At 38.7% G+C, this 25,856-nt stretch overlaps 1 protein-coding gene across 1 annotated transcript in view; it reads left to right on the forward strand.

Annotated features, from left to right (window-relative positions):
- The window catches only part of LOC107600533 (neural-cadherin-like), a 64,710-nt gene that overhangs the window by 32,697 nt on the left and 6,157 nt on the right, over nucleotides 1-25,856 (forward strand). The window contains exons 11-26 of the mRNA XM_016292464.1: nucleotides 2,268-2,517; nucleotides 4,072-4,199; nucleotides 4,455-4,641; nucleotides 5,633-5,776; nucleotides 8,984-9,267; nucleotides 9,716-11,333; nucleotides 12,233-12,326; nucleotides 14,673-14,857; nucleotides 16,828-17,063; nucleotides 19,298-19,575; nucleotides 19,715-19,929; nucleotides 21,491-21,618; nucleotides 21,931-22,058; nucleotides 22,420-22,543; nucleotides 24,305-24,652; nucleotides 24,770-25,034. Coding sequence (XP_016147950.1) covers nucleotides 2,268-2,517; nucleotides 4,072-4,199; nucleotides 4,455-4,641; nucleotides 5,633-5,776; nucleotides 8,984-9,267; nucleotides 9,716-11,333; nucleotides 12,233-12,326; nucleotides 14,673-14,857; nucleotides 16,828-17,063; nucleotides 19,298-19,575; nucleotides 19,715-19,929; nucleotides 21,491-21,618; nucleotides 21,931-22,058; nucleotides 22,420-22,543; nucleotides 24,305-24,652; nucleotides 24,770-25,034 — 4,612 coding nt within the window. The remainder of the gene's footprint in view (nucleotides 1-2,267; nucleotides 2,518-4,071; nucleotides 4,200-4,454; nucleotides 4,642-5,632; nucleotides 5,777-8,983; nucleotides 9,268-9,715; nucleotides 11,334-12,232; nucleotides 12,327-14,672; nucleotides 14,858-16,827; nucleotides 17,064-19,297; nucleotides 19,576-19,714; nucleotides 19,930-21,490; nucleotides 21,619-21,930; nucleotides 22,059-22,419; nucleotides 22,544-24,304; nucleotides 24,653-24,769; nucleotides 25,035-25,856) is intronic.

Below are 25,856 nucleotides of genomic sequence, written 5' to 3' on the forward strand. Positions count from 1 at the left end.
TGGATAATGAGAACGCCGTTCTCATCAAGCCTGAGAGACGTCCACTAATAAACTCTTGGAGGGAAGATTAGACGGGTTGGGATTTGAAAGTTGACCAAAATTTCTGTTTAGTTGAATAGGGGAACTTTCAGTAGTATGAATAGTTTAACCCCACGGGTGGTTAACCAAAAGAATGGTGTGGTGGGCTGGTAAATGAAAGGCTGTAGGTTCAAATCCCACAACGGTTGATCTGTGAAATATCACCATTGTACTCTTGATCAAAACACTTAACCTTGGGTTACTCCAGACGGATTGTCCCTGTAGAAACTGCACTAAGTCACTTTGGATAAAAATGTCAACTACATGATGAATTAGTTGAAATTAAGGTTTTGAAGTGAAGGCAAGATGTCCCAATGGACAGGAGCACAAGCCTTGGTAACTTCTGAGAGATTTTTGATCTCAAAATATGCCTTTTTGAGGTGTGTTGAGAGTGTGTAAGTGACTGTTTCAGGCCTCACAAGTTCTTTGTATGAATGCCATTTTACACTATTTTATCTATTAGTTTTGAAAGCACAAGAAAATACATTATTTTATGCACATTTAAACCCACACATTTAAATTTACATATTACGTTTAAATGTGTATATACTAATTATATTAATGATACCATGAATAGGAAATTTTCTATCCAAATTCATTCAAGTTAATGTATTCATTTAAATATATATTACAATTGTATTATGTCATAGAATGCTGGAAAATCTTCATGAAATTTACTTCAAAATTGTTAGGTCTGAGATCTGCATCAGTATTGAGGGAAGTTAGAGGAGATCTGTCAAAGTGACTGTGGCAAATAAGTTCACTGAATAGGTCATTTCTGTTGGTGAACACATACCGGATGGCAAAACCGACCCTTAAAAGCAGGAAGCAAAAGCCACAGAGCTTTTAAGATGCTTGTTTTCTGTTGCAGTGGGCGGATGCTCTCAAAACCATGGCCAGGGTTGATTTAATGGCTGACTGGACCCATGTTTTCTCTCTACAACTCGTAATTTCGCCATCTCTCTCTCTCCACACACCTTTATTTTGCTCTGCCTTTTCACCCCTTTTTTCTGTCGTCTAAGTTTTATAACCTGTGCTGTAAGCCAAGCATTCATTACTCTGGATGACCATACATGGTTTAGGACTTTCTCTTTGACTTTTGACTGTTGGCTTTGCTATGCCGTTGGCTGTATTGTCTCTGGAATGTTTTGTTTGCTTTATAGTGTCATTTGGTTGATGGTGTTTTGGGTTAAATGTGTTTTAGTCAGCTAAAAGACATTTGAGTTCTCATCACAGACAAGTTCCAGCAGTAATATTGGATTTTCCAAGCCAAAATCGGTTGCATGTCTTGTATCCAAGTACTATGCACATGTTTTTGGCTGAACACCGAATAAACAATGACTTTGGCTTTTAGACTGTGGCATTGCACTTCTAGCCAAGGTATGAGAACAATAAAAAAAATGTCCATTTATTCAGGTTAACAGCCAAGTAGTAGTTAAGTTTTATATGTTGTTGTTTTTTTTATTGTAAAACATAAGCGCTTGTGTTCATCGCTGGTTTAATCACTGTTATTTTGCAGTTAATATAGTATATTAGGATCTGGAATAAATTATCACATTCATTTATTTTGAGCCAGAGAAATACTGCTCTGATTAAATTATAAGTAATATACTAATTATGGTTATAAAATCTATTTCTTACTCCTTAAGTAACTTTGTTTTGTTAGTATAATGCAGCTCTGTGAGACAGAAGTCTGGAAACTACTACTGCAGAAAGTTACTCCATAACTGTCAATATCAGTTCGATTAGCAATTGGATGGATTATAGATGAACCGTGTCTAATGTATTCAAACGCTGCAGTCAGCAGGCACTTGACCGACGGTTCTGCTGATTTCAAGTGCCTTCTCACAAATAATGCTAATTATCCTGTTTGAGCTTTGGGAGAAGGTGTTTATGTCTTACTCTAATATATGCTTCATAATGAAAAAATAATTAAATATAAAATATTATAGCACATCCAAGCAGTTTTTACCCAATTACACACACAAACTCATATGCACATCAAAAAAGTTTTAGACGTAACAGGAACCTTCACATCACATTTACATTTAGTCATTTTGCAGATGCTTTTATCCAAAGCGACTTACAATTGGCACATCACTACTGACACATCTTCATAATATTTCACCATGTAGGCCATATTTAATTTTATATCACCAACGTAAAGCTCATTTCCCCCCTCCCAACAGACCATCAAGGCAACGTCCCCTCTTGGTGACCCCAGGGTTACTTACAACCTGGAGGATGGTCAGGTTCCCGAGACCAACATGCCTGTGCGCTTCTACATCAAGCCTAACCGGAGGGACGGTTCTGCCTCTATCTTGGTGGCAGAGAATCTAGACTATGAGACGACGCGTTTCTTTACACTCCGAGTGCGTGTACAGAACGTGGCGGCTGTACCACTAGCTTCCTTCACCACTGTCTATGTCAACATCACAGGTGAGAGATACCCTAAACTTCTGTAAATTACATCAGAATTATATGTAAACGTAAATATGAGTACCACACATTTGGGGTAATTTTCTATATATAACATTTATTTATTGTACATTTTAAAAATAGATGCACTTTTAGTATTCTTTGATGAATAGAAAGTTCAAAAGAATAGCATTTTCTGGAATATAAATCTTTTGTAACATTATCAATATGTGGTACCATGTCTAGAAATCATGGTAACACCATGCCACTTTATACTTACTTTAAGACAAAGAGAAAGAAAGAGAACAAAAATGCATAAATCTGACACAATGATAATAGTCCATGTTGACACCTCTCACTAGTGCGCTACAAATATGCCTCAACAACCGGTTCCACGCTGCCTGTGTGCTCTCACAGAGGTAAACACATTTGTGGTAGTTTAGCAATCAGCATTTCATGCTAGCGCAGTTTCTCAGAAGCACAGCAGTGTCTGATCTGATCCACTGATTGTGTTTGAGCCGCTGACGCTAATGTTTTTATACCCTTTCTTCATAGCTCATTTAGCCTGTGTTGTGCATTTGTACACAAAAGTGTTCTCTGCTGTCATTGAGTGTATGTGGAAATCCAGAGCGTTGATGAGTGCATGACAGGCGGAGGGTGGGGGGGTGTAGAGCGGCGGTGTGTGTGTGTGTGTGTGTAATAGGAACAGCGAAGCGCTTTGGCACCGACACACAACACTTGAGACCACATCAGCATTAATTAAGAGGAAAATGGAGATTGGAAAAGGAGACAAAAAGCCCACGGAAAAACTAGTTTAGAGGGGCTGTAATCGGCGAAGAGCAGAGAATCCAGACAATAAACCTGCACTTATTCTTGCCTAACTTATGCACAGTTAACCACAAACCAAATGTGATCACAATGAACAAAGCCGTAAAATACAAATAATGAAAAGACCAACAAATGACCCTAAAAGAGACTTTTAAGTCACACTTAAAAATGCCATTGAATTAAATATAAAATATCAAACCAAGTGGGGTATATTTTAAAGAAAGACTGCAAAAGATAATTTTTCAAGTTAAATGGTTTCATTTTTTAAAAATTCTATAATAGTAGATATACTGGTACTTTATCACAAGTCAGAAATAGTGAAATATTCAGAAAAGAGAGAAATGTCAAGAATCTTTTGATTGCAGGTGCGTAATTTTGTATCTAATGCAATTAAACTTCAAATACTTTTTGGGGCCACTGTATTTACATGCTTCCAAGGTTCCAAAATGGTGTTTTTGCAGTGATGCCATAGAAAGACCATTTGTTCCCAAAATAACATTTCAATAGTTCATAAAACAACAATTTTGAAGAACATTTAAAAAATCTAAAGAACCTTTTTCGACTATAAAGAACCTTTTCTGCATTTGAAAGGTTCCATGGATGTTCAAGGTTCTTCATAGAACCATTGATGCAAATAAAGAACCTTAAACCAAAGTTTTCCGCTTATCTAACGTGTCCAAATTAATCCATTGGACAATTTCCGTAGTGTTTCATTTGTAACAGATTGCTCTCACTCTTTTTTTCCAGATGTGAATGACAATGTCCCCTTTTTCATGTCATCCACGTATGAGGCGACGGTCCCAGAGGGTGCGGAGATTGGCACTTCAGTTGCTCAGGTCTCAGCAACTGACCTGGACTCTGGTCTCCATGGAATGGTGAGACTCTTCTGATAATGTTCCCTCCTGGTTCTCTCTAAAGGCCGATTCACACTGCACTGACAGATGCAAAGAAATTGTAACACACATCTTCGTGTTTTGTCGGATCAGTGTGTTACCCCTGTTCGCCGTTGATCTGCATGTGTTGGTGCTGTGTGAATTGGCCTTAAAACTCTCAAACTACCTTGAAATGATTCTTAGAATACTTGATGCAAAGTTATTTTTAAATCTTGTTTGGCACTCTTTCCTCTCTAGATTAACTACATCATTCTGAAGGATCAAAGTGGCGACTCACAGTTCTTCAGCATTAATTCCTACACGGGCATCATCCACACCCGGGCCACCTTCGACCGTGAGCAAAAAGGCTCCTACTTAATCGAGGTCCAGTCTCAGGACAGCTCAGAGTCGGCCCGACCCGGTCAGCAGGGCCAACCCAACACAGGTGTGATCCATCAAGCATGTCTTCTTAACCCCTCAGTTACTCTGTTTCCCCCTTAACCAATTACAGCAGGGCACACCAGCCTCCAGGATGAACTCCATTCATTAAGACTTCAATGAGTCACGCCTAATGAAGAACTAATGCCATCCCAGGGATTTCTGTGTAATATAGGCTGCATATAATATAATAAGGCCACAGTTTTAATATTAAACAGTCATTAGGATGTTTAATACAATTTTTAGAATAAATAATTGCTAGAAGTTTTCACAAATAATAATTTCCCATTAACACTTTCTATGAAGTCTGTGTTCTTGGAAATGTGTTTTCAAAAAAAGCTATATGAGACCATTAAGACTTTTATTCAGCAAGGACACATTGATCAAATGAGACTAATACAAAAATGTTTGTTTCAAATCACTGCTGTTCTTTTGAACTTGATATTCATCAGACATTCCTGAAAAAGATGCATCAAAGTTTCCACAAAAATATTAAATAGTTTTTAATATTGATAACTATTGATAAATGATTTTTGAGAACCAACGCATATTACAAAGGATCATGTGACACTGGAATAATAATTGCTTAAACTTACACTTTGCCATCACAGGAATAAATTAAATTTTAAATATAGTAAAATAGAACACAGTTATTTAAAAATATTTCACAATATTACTGTTTTTACTGTGTTTTGAATCAAATGGAGCCTGGTGAGCATAAGGAACTTCTTTCAAAAATATTTTTAAAAATCTTGCCAACTCCAAACTTTTGTACGGTTGTGCAAATATATACATATACGCACATATTTACATTTCACTTGAGCTTCAATGATAATTACATTTCAACATACAGTGAATGCCAATTACTTTGTTTTTGTTCTGTTGTCCCATCTTGGTTTGAATTATAAATTAATTATCCATAAAGAACGGCTTTTCTCTTGAGAGACTATATGCAGTGATGTGATCTGGAAGTAACGCACACCTCTTCTGCCCTTTAGACACAGCCTACGTGAGGGTTTTTGTCACAGATGTTAATGACAATGCTCCAGCCTTCTCTCAGCCTGTATATGAGATCAGCGTGGAGGAAGACAAAGAAGTGGGCTTTGTGGTCATTACCGTTACAGCTAACGATGAAGATGAAGGTAATTTATTTTTTGTTGCGTGTAGGTGTATCAAATATCTTATTCAGGTGGTCCTGTCACTTGTCTTTAGTTTGTGGGTTTTTGTTGTTTTAGTTTTGTTTGTTTGTGCAGTGATTTCTATCTGACAGCCCACTGATATATTTGACAGAGCTGGAGAAGGAGTGGTTGCAAAAAGAAATAAATCTAGGTGGAAAATTCACTCCTTTTTGTGCTGAGCTTGTTAGCAAATCTCTGTGGTGAATGTGGGTGTAACAATTTCAGCACCCCATTTGATGTTTGTCTCTTTGATTTGTTTTTCTTTGTTGTCTTCAAGAAAAATAATTAAATAAGTAGCAGGCCTTCTTTAATGATGGAAGTAAACCCTTGTGTGAAAGATTTTGCGTAGAAATTTACATGAGATGCGTGACATCTGAGGGACCAGGCAAAAAACCATTGAGATTTTTAAATGGAACGGAATAGGCAGCTCTACACTTTTGAAAAATATACTGAAATGATAAAAGTAATGTGTAATGGTAGATTTTTGACAAAACTCTCGAGAGGATTTACCAGGTGGCGTAACCAGAGATTAAATGAGAAAGAAAATAACAAGTGAATTAAACAAGCTGCACAGATTCATTCGTATATTGTTTGTCAGTCAAACGAAAAAAAAAAGTTTTTTAAAGAATTAGTTCACCCAAAAATGTGAATTCTGCCAGTGACTATTGTTTTATTCTGAGTGCTATTTTCCATATGGCACCACTTTAATGCCATTAAAAGGTTCTTTATTCCATGACTTGAGGAAGAGTCATGAGGAATGTCCAAAATCTAAATGTTTTGTTATCCCCTGTAGTTCTTATCTTATTTGATATTGATGCACTATGTTTGATGCCGGTTACATATTTTACAGGCTTCTGTAGTTTAAATATTTTGACATGGTTTTTAAAAAATAAATATAGATAGTAATTTACTTTTAGTTAAATTTGTAGTAACTTTGTTGTATGCTTTTGTCATTTTAATACATATATTATTTCGGGTTAACTTTTATTTCACATAACTTTTTTAAATGGTCGAGTAAATGCTGACAGAATTTAAATTTTCTGACAAACCCTATTCTCTTTAAGATAGCACCGAGAGGCAGAAATAGGGACAACATACCATTTTTGTTATCCAATCCGCACCGCACAGCAGCATACTTTTGGTATTGTTACCAAAGTATGCTGAACCCCTCAAGGGCAAGTTGAAACTGCAGGGGAAGTTCATGTTTATTTCAATAGCACACAGACTTTGCAATGATGTAACTATCAGCATTACACCATTTTACACAAGACAGCCTGTATTTTTTTGTCCCTGTAATGTAAGATGCCAAAATTAGCATGTGTACAAGCATTGCTGACAGCGTACTTTACCTTAATGCTATGCATTGTTTGACCTCTGAAATGAAACTTGGCTGTTTAATAAATGTTTTATTTATGTCTTTAGAGAGCTCCATATCCTTCAGACAATCTCAACACTGCCTGAAAACTTCACCTTAGCTGCTGAAACCATGTGAATGCATGAGCGGCTATGAATTAGTCAAGCGAACTCTCGGTGGTCAGTTAAATTTGCATATTCTGGAGGGACTTCTACTCTTGATTTTGTCCTGTTGGAACATTCGGTCCGTCGCTCTTTCCTCCGACAGCCATAGAGTCGCTCCTGTTAATCTGAGCACGACACGCTTCGACAAATCACCTATCCGTCCAATGTAGCGTGGCAGACTGCCTGTCTGCCCACCCCCTCATTTCTCATCCTCTGCCTGTAGAATATTCCAAGCTGTCACCTCCACACATCTCGGTGACACGATTCCTCACCTGATTTCCATCAGGGCATGGCGACTTCGGCTCATCTGTCAACATAAACAAACAGGCGGGAGCACGGTGTCTCTCACGGCGACGTGGCTTCACCTGTTACATATGCATGACAAATTATGTGTGGCGTGGAGCCGTGTCAACAAACAGACTGAAGCGAAGGAGACAGGGGCAGAGGGATGGAGACGTGCAGGTGTCCGATAGCTCATTAATGATGAGACGCCTGCGCCGCCGTGGAGGTGAGAAGGGTGACGTGACCTGCCACGGCTGGATGGACGGTCCGGAGCTGAGTGACAGCTAATATCTCACAACTGTCATGAAGGGGAATGCAAATCGAAGCTTGATGCCCCTCTGTCCCCTTCCTGCTTTGAAAGGCACAATGAATGAGATCGCCATTAAAATGCAATATTTCTTATTACGCTGGGGATGAAAATGGGGAATAAGAATAATTAGGAGCTGATTTGCAGGAGAGAAGGAATTTTATGGTCCTGTTAAGTGTTTCCTAAAGCTGATTAGCAGTGCCCTCTCTGAGCTGTTCATTAAACTCCAGACTGATTTCAAAGATGGAATATGTAAAACACACCGAACTTTCTTCAACAGCCGAATGAGCACAAGGTCTCCTGGACTTTCAGCTGTCTTTCATCACCAATGACCATTCTATAGATCACATAGTTAGGTTTAAACTGGTTGGCCTATGGTGGCGCTGTGGGGAGGGCCACCATATGGCCCAGCTAGTCATTAAGGAAGCTTGCTTTTGGCAAAATCACTGGAGCTCCCCTCAGCAAGTGTCACAGCATATCACACTTCACAACTGTGATGGCCGTAGCCAGGATGAGCATGACACGTTCTAATGAAATCCTCACACATCACACCCAGATGGTGTTTGTCTCATAGAATACGATCCGGACTGGTAAACAGAGCTGGCGCGAAACTAGAGCCGACCTGCAGTGTGGATAAAGCCATTTGGGGTCAAGTTGGGGAGATTTAATATATCAGTACATACAGTATATTCAGATGTATGGGATTTCATATATCAGCAGAGATAGGTTATTAAACATTTGGTGTATCATTTTTATAATGAAACTGCCATGTTCAAAGGATCAAATTGGATTTGTTTAATGATGCATTGACTTAGAAAAAGTGTAAACAAAAAAAAGTGTAAAATATGTACAAAACCGTCTGTGTGACATTTGTTATGTGTATATGTATGTTGATTTCAGTTTTTAAGCACAATAATATCATGCCTGTGTGCATTAGAGCTTTCTTGTCCTTTATGTAATCCTCATCAAATGAGCACAGATTAATACTGACATTCTCTTTTTATCCAGCTCAGCCAAGCTTAACACTTCCTAGAATGCTAACACTTCCCAAACCCCCCAAACAGGTGCCAATGCCAAACTGCGGTACCAGATTACCTCCGGGAACACCATGGGCACGTTCGATGTGGAGCCAGAGGTTGGCACGATCTTCATTGCCCAGCGTCTAGACTATGAGCAGGTGCAGCGCTACGAGTTACGGCTGGTCGCGTCGGATGGAAAATGGGAAAACCAGACAATGGTTGTCATTAACGTCATCAACCAGAATGATGAGGCACCCCTTTTCACTCAGACTGAGTACCACGCTAGCGTCATGGAGGAACTTGCAGAGCTTCCTGTCCTTGTACTAGAGGTGAGGGGTTAAAATACTCAAACAGACACATGTAGTTGAATGAAAAAGGCAATAATGTTGCAGAGAAGAATATCAACCTTTTTAAAGAGCTATGAAATAATTTTGTGAGTGTCTTGTACATGTGCTATAAATAAGTTCCAGTTTCGTTATGGGTTTATTAATGTACTCATGTAGTTTAAAGCTTAGAAAGATTTGAATTGAATATTTGGACACATCTTGCTACGGTTGTCATTCTCTGCTAGTGCGTCTCAATATTGCTGTCTATTGTGCTGTCAGAGTAAAAAATAGACTTCAAAGGCTTTGCATAAACATACCGGAAAAGAGGTGGAGAGAACTATCGGCATTCCTTTGCTGTGACTATTAACTTTTAATTGCCTCATATGTTCTGTGACAAGTGTGTTGAATTCTAAAATGCACGCCTGTTTTTTCCCATCTGTTCTTCACACAGGTCTCAGCCATGGATCCAGATCAGGAGGCGGACCAGCGTGCAGTGCGGTATTCTCTACATGGGCAGGGAGCTGGTAGCGAATTCACCATAGATGAGATGAACGGTAGGATCTTTGCCCAACGTCGTTTAAATCGCGAGGTTCGTTCGGCATGGCAATTCCTGGTACTTGCCACTGATGAGAATGGGGCAGGTCTTACCGGGTTTGCTGATGTTCTAGTCGAAGTGCAGGATATCAATGACAATGCACCTGTTTTCCTGTGTGCAACGGACAACTGCTTTTTGGGTCACGTGCCTGAGAACTCCCCAGCAGACACTTCCATAATGGAGATGCGAGCCACCGATCTAGATGATCCAAAAGCTGGGAAGAATGCTATCCTTACCTACAGAATTGTGCAGAATGTGCGCAATGAGATCAATCTGAACCTCTTCTCCATCAACCCAGCCACTGGCACAATCTATACTGTTCTTCGCTCTTTGGACAGGGAAGTGGTGGATCGATACCTCGTTGTGGTAGAAGCTCATGATGGAGGAGGACTTTCAGGCACAGGAACAGCCACCATCATAGTCTCTGACGTCAATGACCATCCTCCAGTGTTCACCCAGAGGGTCTACATGGCCTCTATGCCAGAAAACTTGGACATCAACAGTGAGGTAGTGGTAGTGGCTGCCACCGATGGTGATGAAGGTGAAAATTCGGTCATGACGTTTAGCATCATTGGTGGAGATGAAGACCGCAAATTCTTCATCGAGACCGACAAGGTGAACCGTCGTGGCATAGTGAGGCTAAAGAAGAAGATTGACTTTGAAAAGCCACATGAGCGCACGTTCAACTTGACAGTCAAAGTGGAGGATGCTGACTTCTTTAGCCTGGCCTACTCCATCATTCAGGTGGAAGACTCCAATGACCACGCTCCAGTCTTCTTCCCACAGTTCTACGAGGCGGGATCCATGTTCGAAGATGTTCCAATAGGCACCATCGTGACACAGGTGACAGCCATGGATCTGGACTCTGGTCAAAATGGGAGGTTCACATACAGCATCGCCCCAGAATCTGACTCCTTTCAGCAGTTCCTGGTGGATAAGAGCGGTTGGGTGGTAGTAGCGGACTCTCTGGACAGGGAGAAGGTGTCTCAACATAGGCTTATGATCCTGGCCACAGACATGGGCAGCCCTGCTCTGACTGGCTCTGCCATCGTGATAGTGACCGTACAAGATGTCAATGACAATGGACCAGAGTTTGAGGCTCCATATCGGCCCATTCTGTGGGAGAACACTATTGCGCCACAGGTCGTTCACATGAACGACACATCCATTCTGTTGCATGTTATTGACAGGGACACATCATCCAATGGAGGGCCTTTTTCCATTCGTCTGCTGATGCTGACCTCTGACGTTACTAATTTCAACTTGACTGATTTGCGGAACGGCAGTGCCATGATAACCGCTCTCCGCAGCTTTGACCGGGAACAGCAGAAGCAGTATCTTCTCCCCATCCTGATGATTGACAGCGGCTCTCCACCAATGAGCTCCAGCAGTACACTCACCGTCATAATTGGAGATAAAAATGACCATCCCCATGCACCTGGACACAGCGAGTTCATAGTGTACAACTTACAGGGTATGTTCCAAATAAATGTCACAATCTTGCTACTATGGTACTGAAATTCAGCTGGATGTCATTTACATCCCTTATGATACTTTGATACATACCATGGTACTGGAATTAATATACTATGTTTTTTTATGGTACTTCCAAGTATACCATGATACTACCATTGTGCAAAATACCATGGTTGCACTTTTTGAAAGTGTTAGCATTTTAATTTAGCATGATATTTGCTTGGTTCTCAAAAGTACTTCAAAATATACCATGGTAAATGTGTAAAAACCGATGGTATTGCCATTGCTACATGTCCAGAATACCATGGTAGTACCATGCTTCACTTCCAAAATACTATGGTATTACTTTAAGGTACTTAAAAATATTTCATGGTAAATGTGTAAGAAAAACTTTGGTACTGCCATGGTATATTCCCAAAACACTATGTTTTTTTAAGTCTTCTTAATGTATCACATTTTAGGAAAGGAATATAATATTACTTGATGATATATTTTTAGCATTTTTCTCTTTTCTCTGATGGAAATGCATTAGCCTTTTAATACAAATTCGTCATGTAACTCAAACATGGCATGATGCTAACAATTTACTTTAAATCCCAGGTTTAAGAGGCACATAAACAGGAGCCATTTTAAAGGATGTTGATTTCATGACTAACAGGATTACAGCATTTCGTTTTGCCTTTTGGAGAAATGGCAATGCTGCATGCTAATAGCATTGCATCCCCCCCCACTGTGCTGTTTAAGTGGGGTCCAAATGTGCCAATGAAATGCTCTGCTTTTTGCTTATCTTTTTAAAGATATGTCTCCTCCGCCCACCCACACACGTGCATCGCCCCAGGTGTCGCACAGCCTGGATGGAGGTAGCTTTTCTCTAACCTCATTATGTATTTTCCCCAGGTACGCTCCCCACGACGGTGCTAGGACAGGTTCAATCCCCTGATCTTGATGATTGGAGCGAGAAGGTTTACAAGTTCGAAGGCAAACCCCCCAGGTGCTTTGATTTTCTATTGAAGTTTGATTCAAACTCTACTGTGTCAAGTGACACTTACAAGAGAAGAAAAAAATAACAAAAGTGAGAGAAAGATAAAGGATGAGAGCGTGCGGAGCACGGAATATTAGCTTACTGACATCTTGCCTGTCACTCACCTTTTTAATTTTAAAATTCACTCTGAAGTGATACACAGGTTCTCTCCTAGTAAACTGATAAGAAAGATTACGTTGGCTAGAGGTTCTCTCTAATGAGCTGCATCTAAGTGATGGTCTTTGTCCAAACCAGACTCTGTGGCTCATGCCAGCGATGGCACCTTTAAGCAAAGTGATTATGCTAACACTCCAGCAAGCAATGCCAACTCAATCAGTTTAGTCTTGAGTTCAATCACAGTCTATTTCAAGTTCCATCCAAAGCTGTGCCCAACAGTGTGTTGTGGAGGATCTGCTCTCATTAATTTGGATAATTAACACATTAATACATTAGCAGTTTGATGCTAGCTAGTGTGAAACATCTCTTGGCACTGAGAGCGTAGCTTCGATCCAAGCAGTTTTTCATTTGCTTACTTGACAGTTAAGTACCTAATTTGGCACCGGAGCTGAAGGTTACCATCGAGGTGGAACTCTATTCCTGTTATATGAACATGATTGAATTTAATTTGAGCTGTGTGACTACTGTGAGTTTAGCGACCTTGCTGCACAATGTTTGAAGTTACAGGGCCAAACATAGGTTCATAGCAAACACCATATTAAGAGCCATAAACCAGTGTTGCTTTAATAGACGTGTCATTTTCATTTTGTGTCCTTGTCCTTTTAGCTCATGCTACAAGACAGAAGCTCGTCACTCACACTAGTCTGCAATCACAGATGCTACAATACATTTTTAAATCTGGTTCCAAGAGAGACATGAGCAACAGCCAATAACATTGCGAGTCTTATTTTCCAATTATTTTTAAGCTTATGCAAAACATTCCAAAAAATGACCACAAACCCTAGAATCAACTCTTGCATTACTATGTGCTTTAGTTTATGTGAGAAAATGCAAATTCAGGATGGTGGATATGGTCAGGGAGGCGGTTGTGCTTCTCAGTATTTTTGTGGAAAAGTTCAAAAGAACAATTTAGTGATGGTTTATACATAAAAGCAAGAAAAATGTGCACAAGACAACACTTAAAAATGCAGGAGAGATAATACAACTGTGACCTAGACAGAGAAGGCGTGTATCCATACAAAAGAGAGAGAGTGAAAGAGAGATTGGTGCAGCCCAGCTGTTCCTGGATTCTCTTATCCAAAACAGCAAAAGTGTCCATGTCATGGTCATCACATCTGGAGATGGAGACAGGAGTTGGCATAAGTGCTTTCACTGATATACACACTACCATTAATAATACAGCTTGAGTCATCTTACAGCATCAGTGCTGCTCTCTCATGTGTGATGATGCAGGAATGAACCTTGGAATGAATCTCCAGTTACTGTTTGTCTGAGTTTAATGGGATTGTTCACCCAACAATGGAAATTCTGACACAGTTTTGTCACCCTCATGCTGGTCCAAACCCATATGATTTTCTTTCTTCCGTCAAACACAGAGATGTTAGACAGAATGTTGACATTGCTCTTTGTACTGTTGAATTCCAGCAAAAACAAAAAAGCAACATTAAAGTATTATAAAAGGCTTCCTTCTATGTCTTGTACACTATATTCCACGCATTCTCCTAAACATCCTAATTTACTGCATGAGTAAATTATACATTTCCAATTTAATCCTTATTATTATTATTCTGCCCTCACTTTGGTGTCTCTCTTCCCGAAGTTAGACAGATAGATAAACTCTTTCCAACACGTAGACTTGTGGGAGAATGCCGCTTTATTCCAAACCACGTTGACGGTATGTTGAAACAGAGTGAAACTACAGAAAGGAGAATTATAGTGTAGCTATAGTTATCTCTAAGAATACAATAATGTCTCAATTGACTGTTATTTATCATATATAGTTCTTTCATAGCTTTATAAACAATAAATTCAGCAAATTAAATACAAATTAATCATAAAAACTTACAGACAATGCTTTCTACAGATGATCACAAGATGAATGGCTGCTACAAGACTAGTGTGAAGTTCTACTTAAATAAGGCAACTAACTGAATTTAACTGACTTAGAATGTTACTATGGTAACTATATTTTAAAGGACGCTACATGACTAGGTATCAGAATTATAATCACTACAAACATTAAACTTAAATTATAAATATTTAAAGGTGGTTAATTGAGATGATCACAAGTTGAATCTTGAGCCATGCATCCTTTTGTAATTCTCATCCTTTTGCTCCATTGAACATGAACCCACACAGGCAGTTCAGCCTGAACCAAAACACCGGTCAGCTGAGCATCCGAGAGGGAACACCATCTGGATTCTTCAGCCTGCAGGTGAGGGTGGCAGATAAGAGCTGGCCTGACGTCACCTCATCGGCCGAGGTCACGGTGATGGAGCTGGAGGAGGACGCGCTGAGGAATGCTGGGTCAATCAGACTGGCCAGTGAGTGACTCTTCCTTTCCAAAAACTAATATCTTAATAATATAGACGAGCTCATTTTTGTTTTGATTTATTAATCTATTCATTCTTAATCATAAACTTACATTAGTGTTATATTTAACCGTTGTGTGACAGGATTTTCCCGGTCAATAATGAATGGCCTACAAAAAATGCTTATAATTTACTCATTATGCTATATTATTACAACATGTTGGATTCAGTATTTTATCAGCTTGTTTTATTTCAGTTAGTCATTACGTTTTGTATTTCTTTTTGTAACTGATTGGTCATAGGCCTAATTGATCTGAACTTATAGTAGCTGCTCGCATCTCAGCATGTCTAACAGACATTTCTTGTTGGATGACGGACCATCACCTTCAACTCAACCTGGCTAAGACAGAACTGCTTGTGTTTTCAACAAACCCACCACTTTATCAAAATTTCACCATCCAGTTAGGCTCATCAACAATAACTCCTTCAAAAACAGCTAGAAACCTTGAAGTTGTGATTGATGATAAGCTGAATTTCTCAGACCACATTGCTAAAACTGCCCAGTCCTGTAGATTTGCTTTATACAACATTAAGAAGATCAGGCCCTTTCTTTCAGAACATGCAACACAACTCCTTGTTCAAGCTCTTGTTCTATCCAGGCTGGACTATTGCAATGCTCTCTTGGCAGGTCTTCCAGCCACTTCTATCAAGCCTCTACAATTAATCCAAAATGCCACTGCAAGATTAATCTTTAATGAGCCAAAAAGAACGCATGTCACACCTCTGTTCATCAATTTGCACTGGCTACCAGTAGCTGCTCGCATTAAATTCAAGGCATTAATGTTTGCCTACAAAACCTCCACTGGCTCTGTACCCATTTACCTAAATTCATTACTTCAGAGTTATGTGCCCTCTAGAAGCTTGCGTTCTGCAAGTGAACGGCATATTATTGTGCCATCTCAAAGAGGCACAAAATCACTTTCACGGACATTTTCATTAACTGTTCCCTCCTGGTGGAATGACCTGCCCAACTCAATCCGAGCAGCTGAGTCCTTAGCCATCTACAAGAAACGACTAAAAACACATCTGTTCCACCTTTATTTGGCCCTCTAACTCTAGCACTTTCTATTCTATTTTAATTCTACTTTATCTATATTTATCTTCTTTTTTTATAAAAAAAAAAACACTTGCTTTCTATTTTTTCTATTCTATCTACTTCTTTTTCTTTGTGTGTGTGTATAATATATATATATTATATTATATATTTGCACTTATATATTGTTGCTCTTTTGTTAGTTTTGACTGCTTTTATTGTCCTCATTTGTAAGTCGCTTTGGATAAAAGCGTCTGCTAAATGACTAAATGTAAATGTAATGTAAAGCTTATGCACCTCTATTTTTTTCACTCAAAAACTGAGGTGTATAAGCTCAGATCAATGAAGACTACAAGTAGTCAGTTCCAAAAAAACAAAACCTTTGCTAATTGAAAGAAAACAATTTGATAAAAAGTTTGAATGCATCATTCTTAAATCATTGAATATCTTATATTAGAAACCCAAATGCATTTAAAAAATGCGTAGCATTTGCATCCCTGTATTTCATTTTAAAAACTTGCCTATTTTTATGCCCAATCATTTGGTTTGACCTTAAATGTTTGTGCATCACATTTGAATGCAGATTTTGTAAATCTGTCACGTGTAATGCAGGCTGATATTGATGAATGAGCATAATGCAATCCGCAGCCTGAGAGTAAGTGCTCTTACTCATTTCACATTTGCATAGAAGTCTTAGCATAGAAGCGAAAAAATCTTACAAAATAGGGTCAGAGAGAAAAACATATGGCTAAAAAAACTACAAAATTTTGGAACAAGGAACATTTTAAGTTGTTCAAAAATGTTAAGGAACAGATGTGACCATTTTACTAAATATGCTTGGGTTTTACATTGAAATCAAATTATTTTTGTGTGCGTTTGTCTTGCACAGACCTGACTGTAAATGAGTTTTTCCGAGCATCAATGAATGAGGAGAGCCGATACGTGCGTCTCCGCCGCCTCTTGTCCGACCTCTTCCAGACTGATATGGAGAATGTTGATGTCTTCAGCCTGGCTAGTGGCAGCCAGCCAGCTCAGCATCACCTCAGCGTGTGGTTTGCCGCCCATGGCTCGCCATACTACAAGCCTGAGAAACTCCACGGCTATGTGGCAATGCACAAAGCTAAGGTGACAAAGACAAGTGCACAAAAACTCACACTTTCACACCAATCCACGTCTCCTGTGTTTCTCACATAGGCACAGACATGGGGTCGATGAAGCCGTTCACATTTACATGCGTCTCACACCTGCACTCAGAGACACACTTTGCAACGGGTCAATAAATATTTCATTTCCATGTAAGGTATGAGATGGTGGGCTGTCGCTTTGGGCCGGGGAGGCGAGCAGGGTTTCTGAAAGAGAGTGAGGGAGGAATGGATAGAAAGAACATGTTGCTCCCTGTGCAGCATCCACCAGTCTATAAATCAGGTGTAGAGTGGGCGCTCTTCACAGCCCAGCGTGGTGCTAATGCTCTCACCGAGATGATGTTGATGCACTACACAGGAAGCTGCTCTGACATTTTTAGAGCCGCTGCTGAGGGATGTGATGGACTGCCCTTGAGTCCAGAACAAACAAACATACTCAAACTAACAACACATGTACAGAAATTATTATGGTGAATCACTTGTGTTGCATTGTTCCTCTTGTAAATTGTAAAATGTATTTGGATAAAAAAAAAAATTATGCTAAAGAAATAGTTCAACAAAAAATAAAATGTAGTCATTCAATTTTTATGCTCTTGTTGTTCCAAACCTGTATGGCATTTCCTTTACTATGTTTCCAAGCTGTTTTTTCCATATGATAGTATTTTATTTTATTTTATTTCATTTCATTTTATTTCATTCAGTAGAATGACTAAGGTGTTCTTTTATTTATAATTGAATATTGGCTGGTAAAATAAAGGAAATACAACAGGTTAAATGGTAGGGAAAACAATAATTAAGTAAAGTCAATGAAAATGTTAAAATTAAAAGATAACATTTACTTGAATGTATTTTGTATTTTACCTTTTCATTTTTATTTAATTTAATTTGCTATCTAGAAGGGCTGGACGATATGGCCAAAATTGATATCACGGTATATTTCTTAATTTTGGTCGATACGATATAATTCCGATATTGATATGAACACTATTTATCTGAAATAGAAATCTTTTGTAACATTATAAATGCCTTTATCATCACTTTTGATCAATTTTAAGCATCCTTGAAAAAAAAAAGTATTAATTTCTAAAATTTCTTTCCCAAAAAAAAAAAATTATACTGAATGGAATAGTGTATAATGTTACAAAAGCTTTTTATTTCAGATAAATGCTGATCTTTGGATCTTTCTATTCATCAAAGAATCCTGAAAAAAAAATGTACTCAACTGTTTTAAATATTGATAATCAGCAAATCAGCATATTAGAATGATTTCTGAAGGATCATGTGACACTGAAGACTGGAGTAATGATGCTGAAAATGTACCTATGTATGATCCCAGGAATAAATTACATTTTAAAATCTATTCAAATAGAAAGCAATTTTAAATAGTAAAAATATTTCAACATTTTACTGTTTTTGCTGTACTTTGGATCAAATAAATGCAGCCTTGGTGAGCAGAAGAGAATTCTAAAAAAAAAAAAAAAAACATTAAAAATCTTACTGTTCAAAAACTTTTGACTGGTAGTGTAGGCTGATTATGCTTATAGATTGAAACAAATGTGCTTCAGCCAGAAAAAAGGGTATGAAAAGTGCTCAGAGTCGCTGCAGAAAACAAAAAAATTGAACAACAGCAAAAACTGGAAACGTTACTGGAGACGGGCTTATTTAAAATGAAAACTCTTTTAGAAAGCGCTTTTAGAGTGATAAAACTAGCGGTTTCCCCAGTAATGGCTGTAATCAAAGCAGCTCCGCTCATGAACGCTACTTTATCAGATCAAATGAAAATGCCATCGAAACTTTTCTGAAGACAGTCAATTCCCTTCAGAGATACATTCATATAAAACACCCGCGCCGTGTTATGATTTTGAAACGTGCAGTGCTCATGTTTATTCAACGAAGTCAAACGGCACAAATAAATCAATGTATGGGTAACTGGTAATGTATATCGAAATATCAGAAATGTGGTTAAAAGTCATATCACCATTATTGAAAAAAATTATATCGCGATGCATATTGATATTGAATTATTGTCCAGCCCTACTATCTAGTTGTAGTAATGTTGGGTGGCCGACTGTTTCAATATGTTGTGCAGTTTTGCTTATGTGTAGAAAAAAAATCATTTAAAAAATGTATCAATCAACAAATATAGTAAAAAAGGAACGTTGTGGAAGTAACATTAATCTAGTAAGTAATTAAATAAGATTTGTTGTTGTCTTTCAGTTGGAGTCTGCTCTGGGTGTGACCATTCTACAGGTCGGGGTGGACGAGTGCACCTATGCAGCCTGTGGTCAGACAGGTGGCTGCTCTAGCAAGGTGACATTCAGTGACACCCCTAAAACACTGAACAATGGGAATGTCTCTTTGGTGTCTGTCTCAGCCAAAGCGAGCGCTCAGTGTGGCTGCCTCGCTCAAGAGGGCGTTCATCTGCACTGCTCTTCATACTCACTCAACCCTTGCCTGAATGGAGGCACCTGTGTGGATAGTGAAATAGGCTACAGGTAAAACAGACTAGCGTTCTAGCACTCAAGTCTTGTTAATAATTGCTTGTTTTTCTGTATGATAGAATAAATGTTGTTTATTCATATAATGCATTTTCACTTTTGGGAAAGCAATGGCTGATCTACCGCTCTGCTGCAGGTGTAAATGTCCCCCTATGTTTGATGGACCAGAATGCCAGCAAACCAAGCACAGTTTCCTTGGGAATGGTTATGCTTGGTTCCCTCCCATAAGGCCTTGCTTCCAGAGCCACATCTCTCTGGAGTTCATCACAGAAGCAGGCAATGGCCTGCTGTTCTACAATGGCCCAATGGGAACACCTCAGCCCGGAGAAAAAGAGGACTTCATTGCACTGGGTATGTATTGTATGCATAATTGTCGCATTTCACAGTTTTTTTACATAGTGAATAGTTTTAGTAATTTTGTTCTGTGCTTTTGTCATTTTTATCATTTATTTATTTATATTTATAAATAGATTTATTTTTATTTCAAGTCATATTTATTTTTAGATTACTTTTAGTTTTAGTACATTTTAGTACTTACACTTATTTCAACTAGTTCCTAGGGCAACATTTCGAATTTAAAATGTTTTATCTAAATTTTAATCTATATTTTATTTTGTTTCAGATTTATTTAAATTGCCAAAAATTAATTCACTTAATATTAGTTAACAATACCATATGCACCATATTCTGAATGATGGGAAAAAACTATGTATACTATATGTAAACATTTACTGTTCCGCTGGGGGGCCTGAACCTGAACAAAGCCTTTAAAAACAATCTCAATAATGGAGAAAACATCTGTTGTAGTGCCATCATAATTTAAGGTTCTCTTCTTATACTGCATGACATTAATTTCCTCTACCAATTAATTGTGTTACTAAAATCGATTAATGGCAACAAACACAATCTAAAGTGAGCCATTAATTATAGATGTTTGTAAATGTGTGTGGTCAGCAGTGGTGTGAATGGGGATTGGGTCAGCATTGATCTTGACCCCAAGTCACCGGTGAAGGTCACATATTCAGATTCTGTGCCACCTGTCCAATACTGTATTGTGCAACTGGTCATATGATTTCAGGAAACGACCCTCCTGTGGCCTTGCATAAGCTTACATCATCAGTTTGGTACATGTTTTTATTGAACTGGGGCCAAAACCCTCCACTGCAGTGACAGCAATTTCAAACTGACCACAAATTGATTGCGAATAAGCATTTTTTACTGCTGGGGTCAAAACCAATCTTAGGGGGCATAAAACAGCATTAGACTTTCATGTCACATGTGTTTGCGGTACCAGTGTCATATGCTTTCCTATGATGAGTTTGAGAACTTGTTAAAGGTGAAGTGTACTAGTGGCACCAAATCGCCTGGGGTCAAATCTATGTGATTGTTTTGCCATGTTATAATCATCTGGACAAAAATCTGCATGATTTTGAGGTGTTATTCATGTTCGTGGCACAAACAAGACAAGTTACACAAGTCTTCAGGCCCAGAACTGCCCTTTTTTCATGTTAATTCACAGTTTCCACAAAAATATTATGCAGCACAAATATTTTCAGCATTGTTAATCATTAAAAATGTTTTTGAGCACCAAATCTGCAAATTCAAATTATTTCTGACAGATCATGTGACACTGAAGACTAGAGTAATGGCTACTGAGAATTTAGCTTTGCCATTACAGGAATAAATTACATATTAAAACATAATAATTGTAGTAATATTTCACAATATTACTCTTTCTAATGTATATTTATCAAATAAATGCAGCCTTGGTGAGCATAAGAGACTTCTTTCAAAAACATTAGAACATTTTACCAACCCAAAATTTTGGAATGGTACAGTGTACCTCTTGGCACTCATATTAATATTCCGTGTGTCTTCTAATGAAATTCCATGATTCTGTTTCTTTCATTAGAGCTGAAAAATGGAGTTCCTGTGTTGAGTGTGAATCACGGTTCGGGGACCCTAACACTGCAGCTGCCCATGAGAGCTGCTGTCACAGACCGCCGCTGGCATCACCTGGACATCATCAGCGATGGCAAGGTATGAGCGTCGATTGAAATGAAGGGCTTGTGACCAGGGTGAGACACTGGGCATTTGCCATTCCTGGAGGAATTTTTGTTTGATTTTTATAATGTTCTCAACCTCACCTCAATTTCATTGAAACATGAAGCTGTCAGAGAGTCCAGATCATCACATAGCTTTGAGGTTCACCCTGGGTAAAGCAGATTGTGAGCTTTATCACCCTCTGGGATTTGGGTCTAAAATATTCCATTATGAAACGTGACGTCTCGTGCACTCAGATGGTGTAATACTTTGCCTTGAAGTTAAATCATTGTGTGTGTGTTTGTGTAGATGGTACAGATGATTCTGGACCAGTGCTCTGGTGTCATGGTGAACGAAGTGGAAGGCTTGGGAGCTGAGATGTTTGAGATTGATCAGTCGGTGTGCAAGGCCTCCGGAGAGACGCCAGGCAGTGAAAGGTCAAATTAGATTTTTGTATTTACAGAAATACCCTGCTGAAAATATCCACTTAGACCATTTGCATGCTGTCCAGGATTCCCAATTTTATTAAATTCCAAGTTAACTAGAGTTTTGTGGATTTTTGATGGCATCAGAATGTCACGGCCTCATACCTTTAGCCCATCTATATGCTAGTGTCTTTCTTTTCCAGGACAACACATCAAATGTTGTTAACTTATCTTTCACTCTGGCATATACAAATATTTGTCTTATAAATGCACTCTAGAATACCTTCTGCCTTTAACTAGCAATAGCAAGTAGCAAATCATTGTTTCTGGCTGTGATGTAAACTAAATGCCACATCTGTTGATTTCTCTTCAGGTTTTTGGATGTCTACCAGCCTCTCCAGCTGGGTGGGATTAAAGAGACACACTCACTCCATAGGTCACACCCCCATTACAATGGATTTGTGGGATGCATGAGGAACCTGGTGGTGGACAGTCAGGTAAAACCAGTGTAAATATGTTTATTCATCTAGGTGCTACTTTGTTTTGAACTTTTTAAGTCAGTTCTGTATAGTGTAGCTTTCTGGAGGAAAACAAAGCAAGTTAAATGAATTTTTAAATACTTGTATTAAGTGCTGGAAGTATGTACTTCACTGATAATGGGAAAAGTTGTGTCCCACATCATAAAATTAAATCATAACTTCTCATTATGAGAATGTTGTTTGCATTTGCCTTTAAGCGTTTAGCTAAAATCATTACCTTAAAATACATTACTATTTAACATTACTTGCCTGCTTAAAGGGGTCATATGATGCTTTTTTTAAAGATCATTATTTTGTGTATTTGGTGTAACAGAATATGTTGACATGCTTTAATGTTCAAAAAACACATTATTTTTAAAATACTGTACATTATTGGAAGTCCTCTATGCCCCGCCTCTCTCAAATGCTTCGTTTTCTACAAAGTCCCTCCTTCCGACAAGCGCAACACAATCAGCTTGTAACACTCCAAAGAGAAAGGAAAACTTGAAATCGCATCATATGACCCCTTTAAATTCTGTGGTAGCAATGCATTTATCTGCATTTTTTCTAAACTGAAAAAGTTGAAAATTAACTATTACAGACTACTCTTCTTTCATTGTGCAAGAGATTGTGGTAAATATTACCAAAAAATACATACACAAACACACACTCCAAAAAAAGTGTGTAATTTGGGCGTGTTTGGTTTTTATTTTCAGTATGCTATTTTCAGTGGATTTGGTAGGCACTAATTCTATTTGGACGGATTATTTGTAAATCTTTATATTGCTTATAAAGCACATGTTCTCCATGACCATATTCTACATCCTTAATCCTACCCAATACCTAAACTTAACAACTACCTTTTTAATAACTATTAGAGTTTGAGGCAAAAGTTGTAGTTAATGGTTTGTTAATGGCAAGAATTGAACCTTAAAATAAAGTGTGACCAGAGAAGAATATGCTTTCTAGTTTATTGACAATGGGCCTCATTCATAAAACATAAGCAAAATGAATTCTGCTGAAAATCATTCATAAAACCACTAAAATTTTCACATACGGACCACTGTATCTTTACATATGAATGCAGAAATGAATTATACTCAAATTTCGGGAATGAATCTGTCAGTGTTAAACATCTTTCAGACTGAATGTGTTTCGTGTTCCAATCTACAATCTTTTATTTGGACGGAACAGACGTTTTTCCTGAGCCACTTTCTGACAGAGTCGATATGGATCAATGATGTTCAGGATTGTGCTGACTCAGGCCTGCCTATGTGTGCGTGTGTCTGTGTTCTGTCAGGTGTATGACCTCGGCAGCGCAGCAGAGAGTGAGAACAGCACCCCGGGATGTGCCCTAACAGATGGTGTGTGTCTGACCGCTGGAGGACCCTCCTGTGGGGTCCATGGGAAATGTCTGGGGGAATGGGGCTCCTTCAGTTGTGACTGCCTTCCTGGATATAGTGGACACAAGTGTGACAAAGCCCTTCCTGAGTGGTCATTTGAGAAAGACAGTGTGCTGAGGTACCAGCTGAGAGGTGGAGGAAGTCCACGCAAAACCCAAGCTCACTTCCTACTGAGAACCCGCTCCTCCGTGGGCAGCCTGTACAATCTACAATCGATTGTTGAATCTACAATCGTTTTTCCTGAGCCACTTTCTGACAGAGTCGATATGGATCAATGATGTTCAGGATTGTGCTGACTCAGGCCTGCCTATGTGTGCGTGTGTCTGTGTTCTGTCAGGTGTATGACCTCGGCAGCGCAGCAGAGAGTGAGAACAGCACCCCGGGATGTGCCCTAACAGATGGTGTGTGTCTGACCGCTGGAGGACCCTCCTGTGGGGTCCATGGGAAATGTCTGGGGGAATGGGGCTCCTTCAGTTGTGACTGCCTTCCTGGATATAGTGGACACAAGTGTGACAAAGCCCTTCCTGAGTGGTCATTTGAGAAAGACAGTGTGCTGAGGTACCAGCTGAGAGGTGGAGGAAGTCCACGCAAAACCCAAGCTCACTTCCTACTGAGAACCCGCTCCTCCGTGGGCAGCCTGCTCAGCGTGGCCTCACGTGATGCCAACGAGTTCATTATCCTGGAAGTGAGTGATGCACATGAATGCAATAACATCTAATTCAATTGCATTCAAATTCAAGTGTCCAAATACATCTGAAAATGTTTTAAAGCTGTAATGCTGTGCCATCTTCTTGTCTCTCAGATAGTAGATGGGTACCTCACTGTCCGTGCTAACCTTGGGGACAGCGCTCACTCTCTGAAGCTAACAGGTCATCGCATAAACCTTGGCCAGTGGGTCTTCATCAGCCTTCACCGCCATGACAACATCTTCACCCTGCGACTGGAGCAGGGCGGGGGCTCACGAGAGGTCACGGGGGTCCTGGGTCAGAAGAAGGAAATTGTAGTTCACCCCTCCAGTGTGTTTCTGGGAAACAGCGCCTCTCCAAACACACAGAGAGACTTTCAAGGTGGGATTTCTCTTCCCTTTCTTCCTCACAGCTGTAATTCAAATCAGTGAGTTTGTCTGTTTGCTTTGTTGAACTCCTGATAAGAGTCAATTTGTTTTCTTCTTCTGTTTTTATTATTCACGCTTTTGAAGATTAAAGCTTAATATTTAACTTAGTTACACAACTCTCTGGAATGCTTGATTCTAATTGGTTAGTCTCAGCATTTTAAGGTCAAATATGTTTGTATAATTACCTCTAGAGTCTAGACTGTATAATAGACTTTGTCAAACAATCTCCTACAATGTGCAATGTATAATATTATGTTTTATGAATATTATTATAATATACCCCAATGTTCAAAAGGATGTTGTGGGAATTTTTTTTATTTTATTTTAATACTTTTATTTTGCAAGGACACAATAAATTGATTGAAAATACAATTATAATGTTACAAAAGATTTCCATTTCAAATAAATGCTGTTCTTCTGAAATTTCCAGAAAAATATTAAGAGGTTCAACTGTTTTCAACATTTATGATAAAGTTATAAAAGAGTTGTAAAATAAATGTTTCTTGAGCTCAAAAGTGTGATTCTGTGATTTAGAATGATTTCTGAAGGATCATGTGACACTGAAGACTGGAGTAATGGCTGCTGACATGTCAGCTTTGTCATCACAGGAATAAATTGCATTTTAAATTATATTAAAATAGAAAACTGTTATTTTGAATAACATTTCAAAATATTACTGAAATAAATACAGCCTTGCTAAGCATTTAGCTTAAAATACCTTTTAAAAACATTAAAAATTCTTATTGACCCCAAATTTTGGAACAGTAGTGTAAAA

Source organism: Sinocyclocheilus grahami, unplaced genomic scaffold (assembly GCF_001515645.1).
Source record: "Sinocyclocheilus grahami isolate Dianchi unplaced genomic scaffold, SAMN03320097.WGS_v1.1 scaffold285.1, whole genome shotgun sequence".
Lineage (NCBI taxonomy): Eukaryota > Metazoa > Chordata > Actinopteri > Cypriniformes > Cyprinidae > Sinocyclocheilus > Sinocyclocheilus grahami.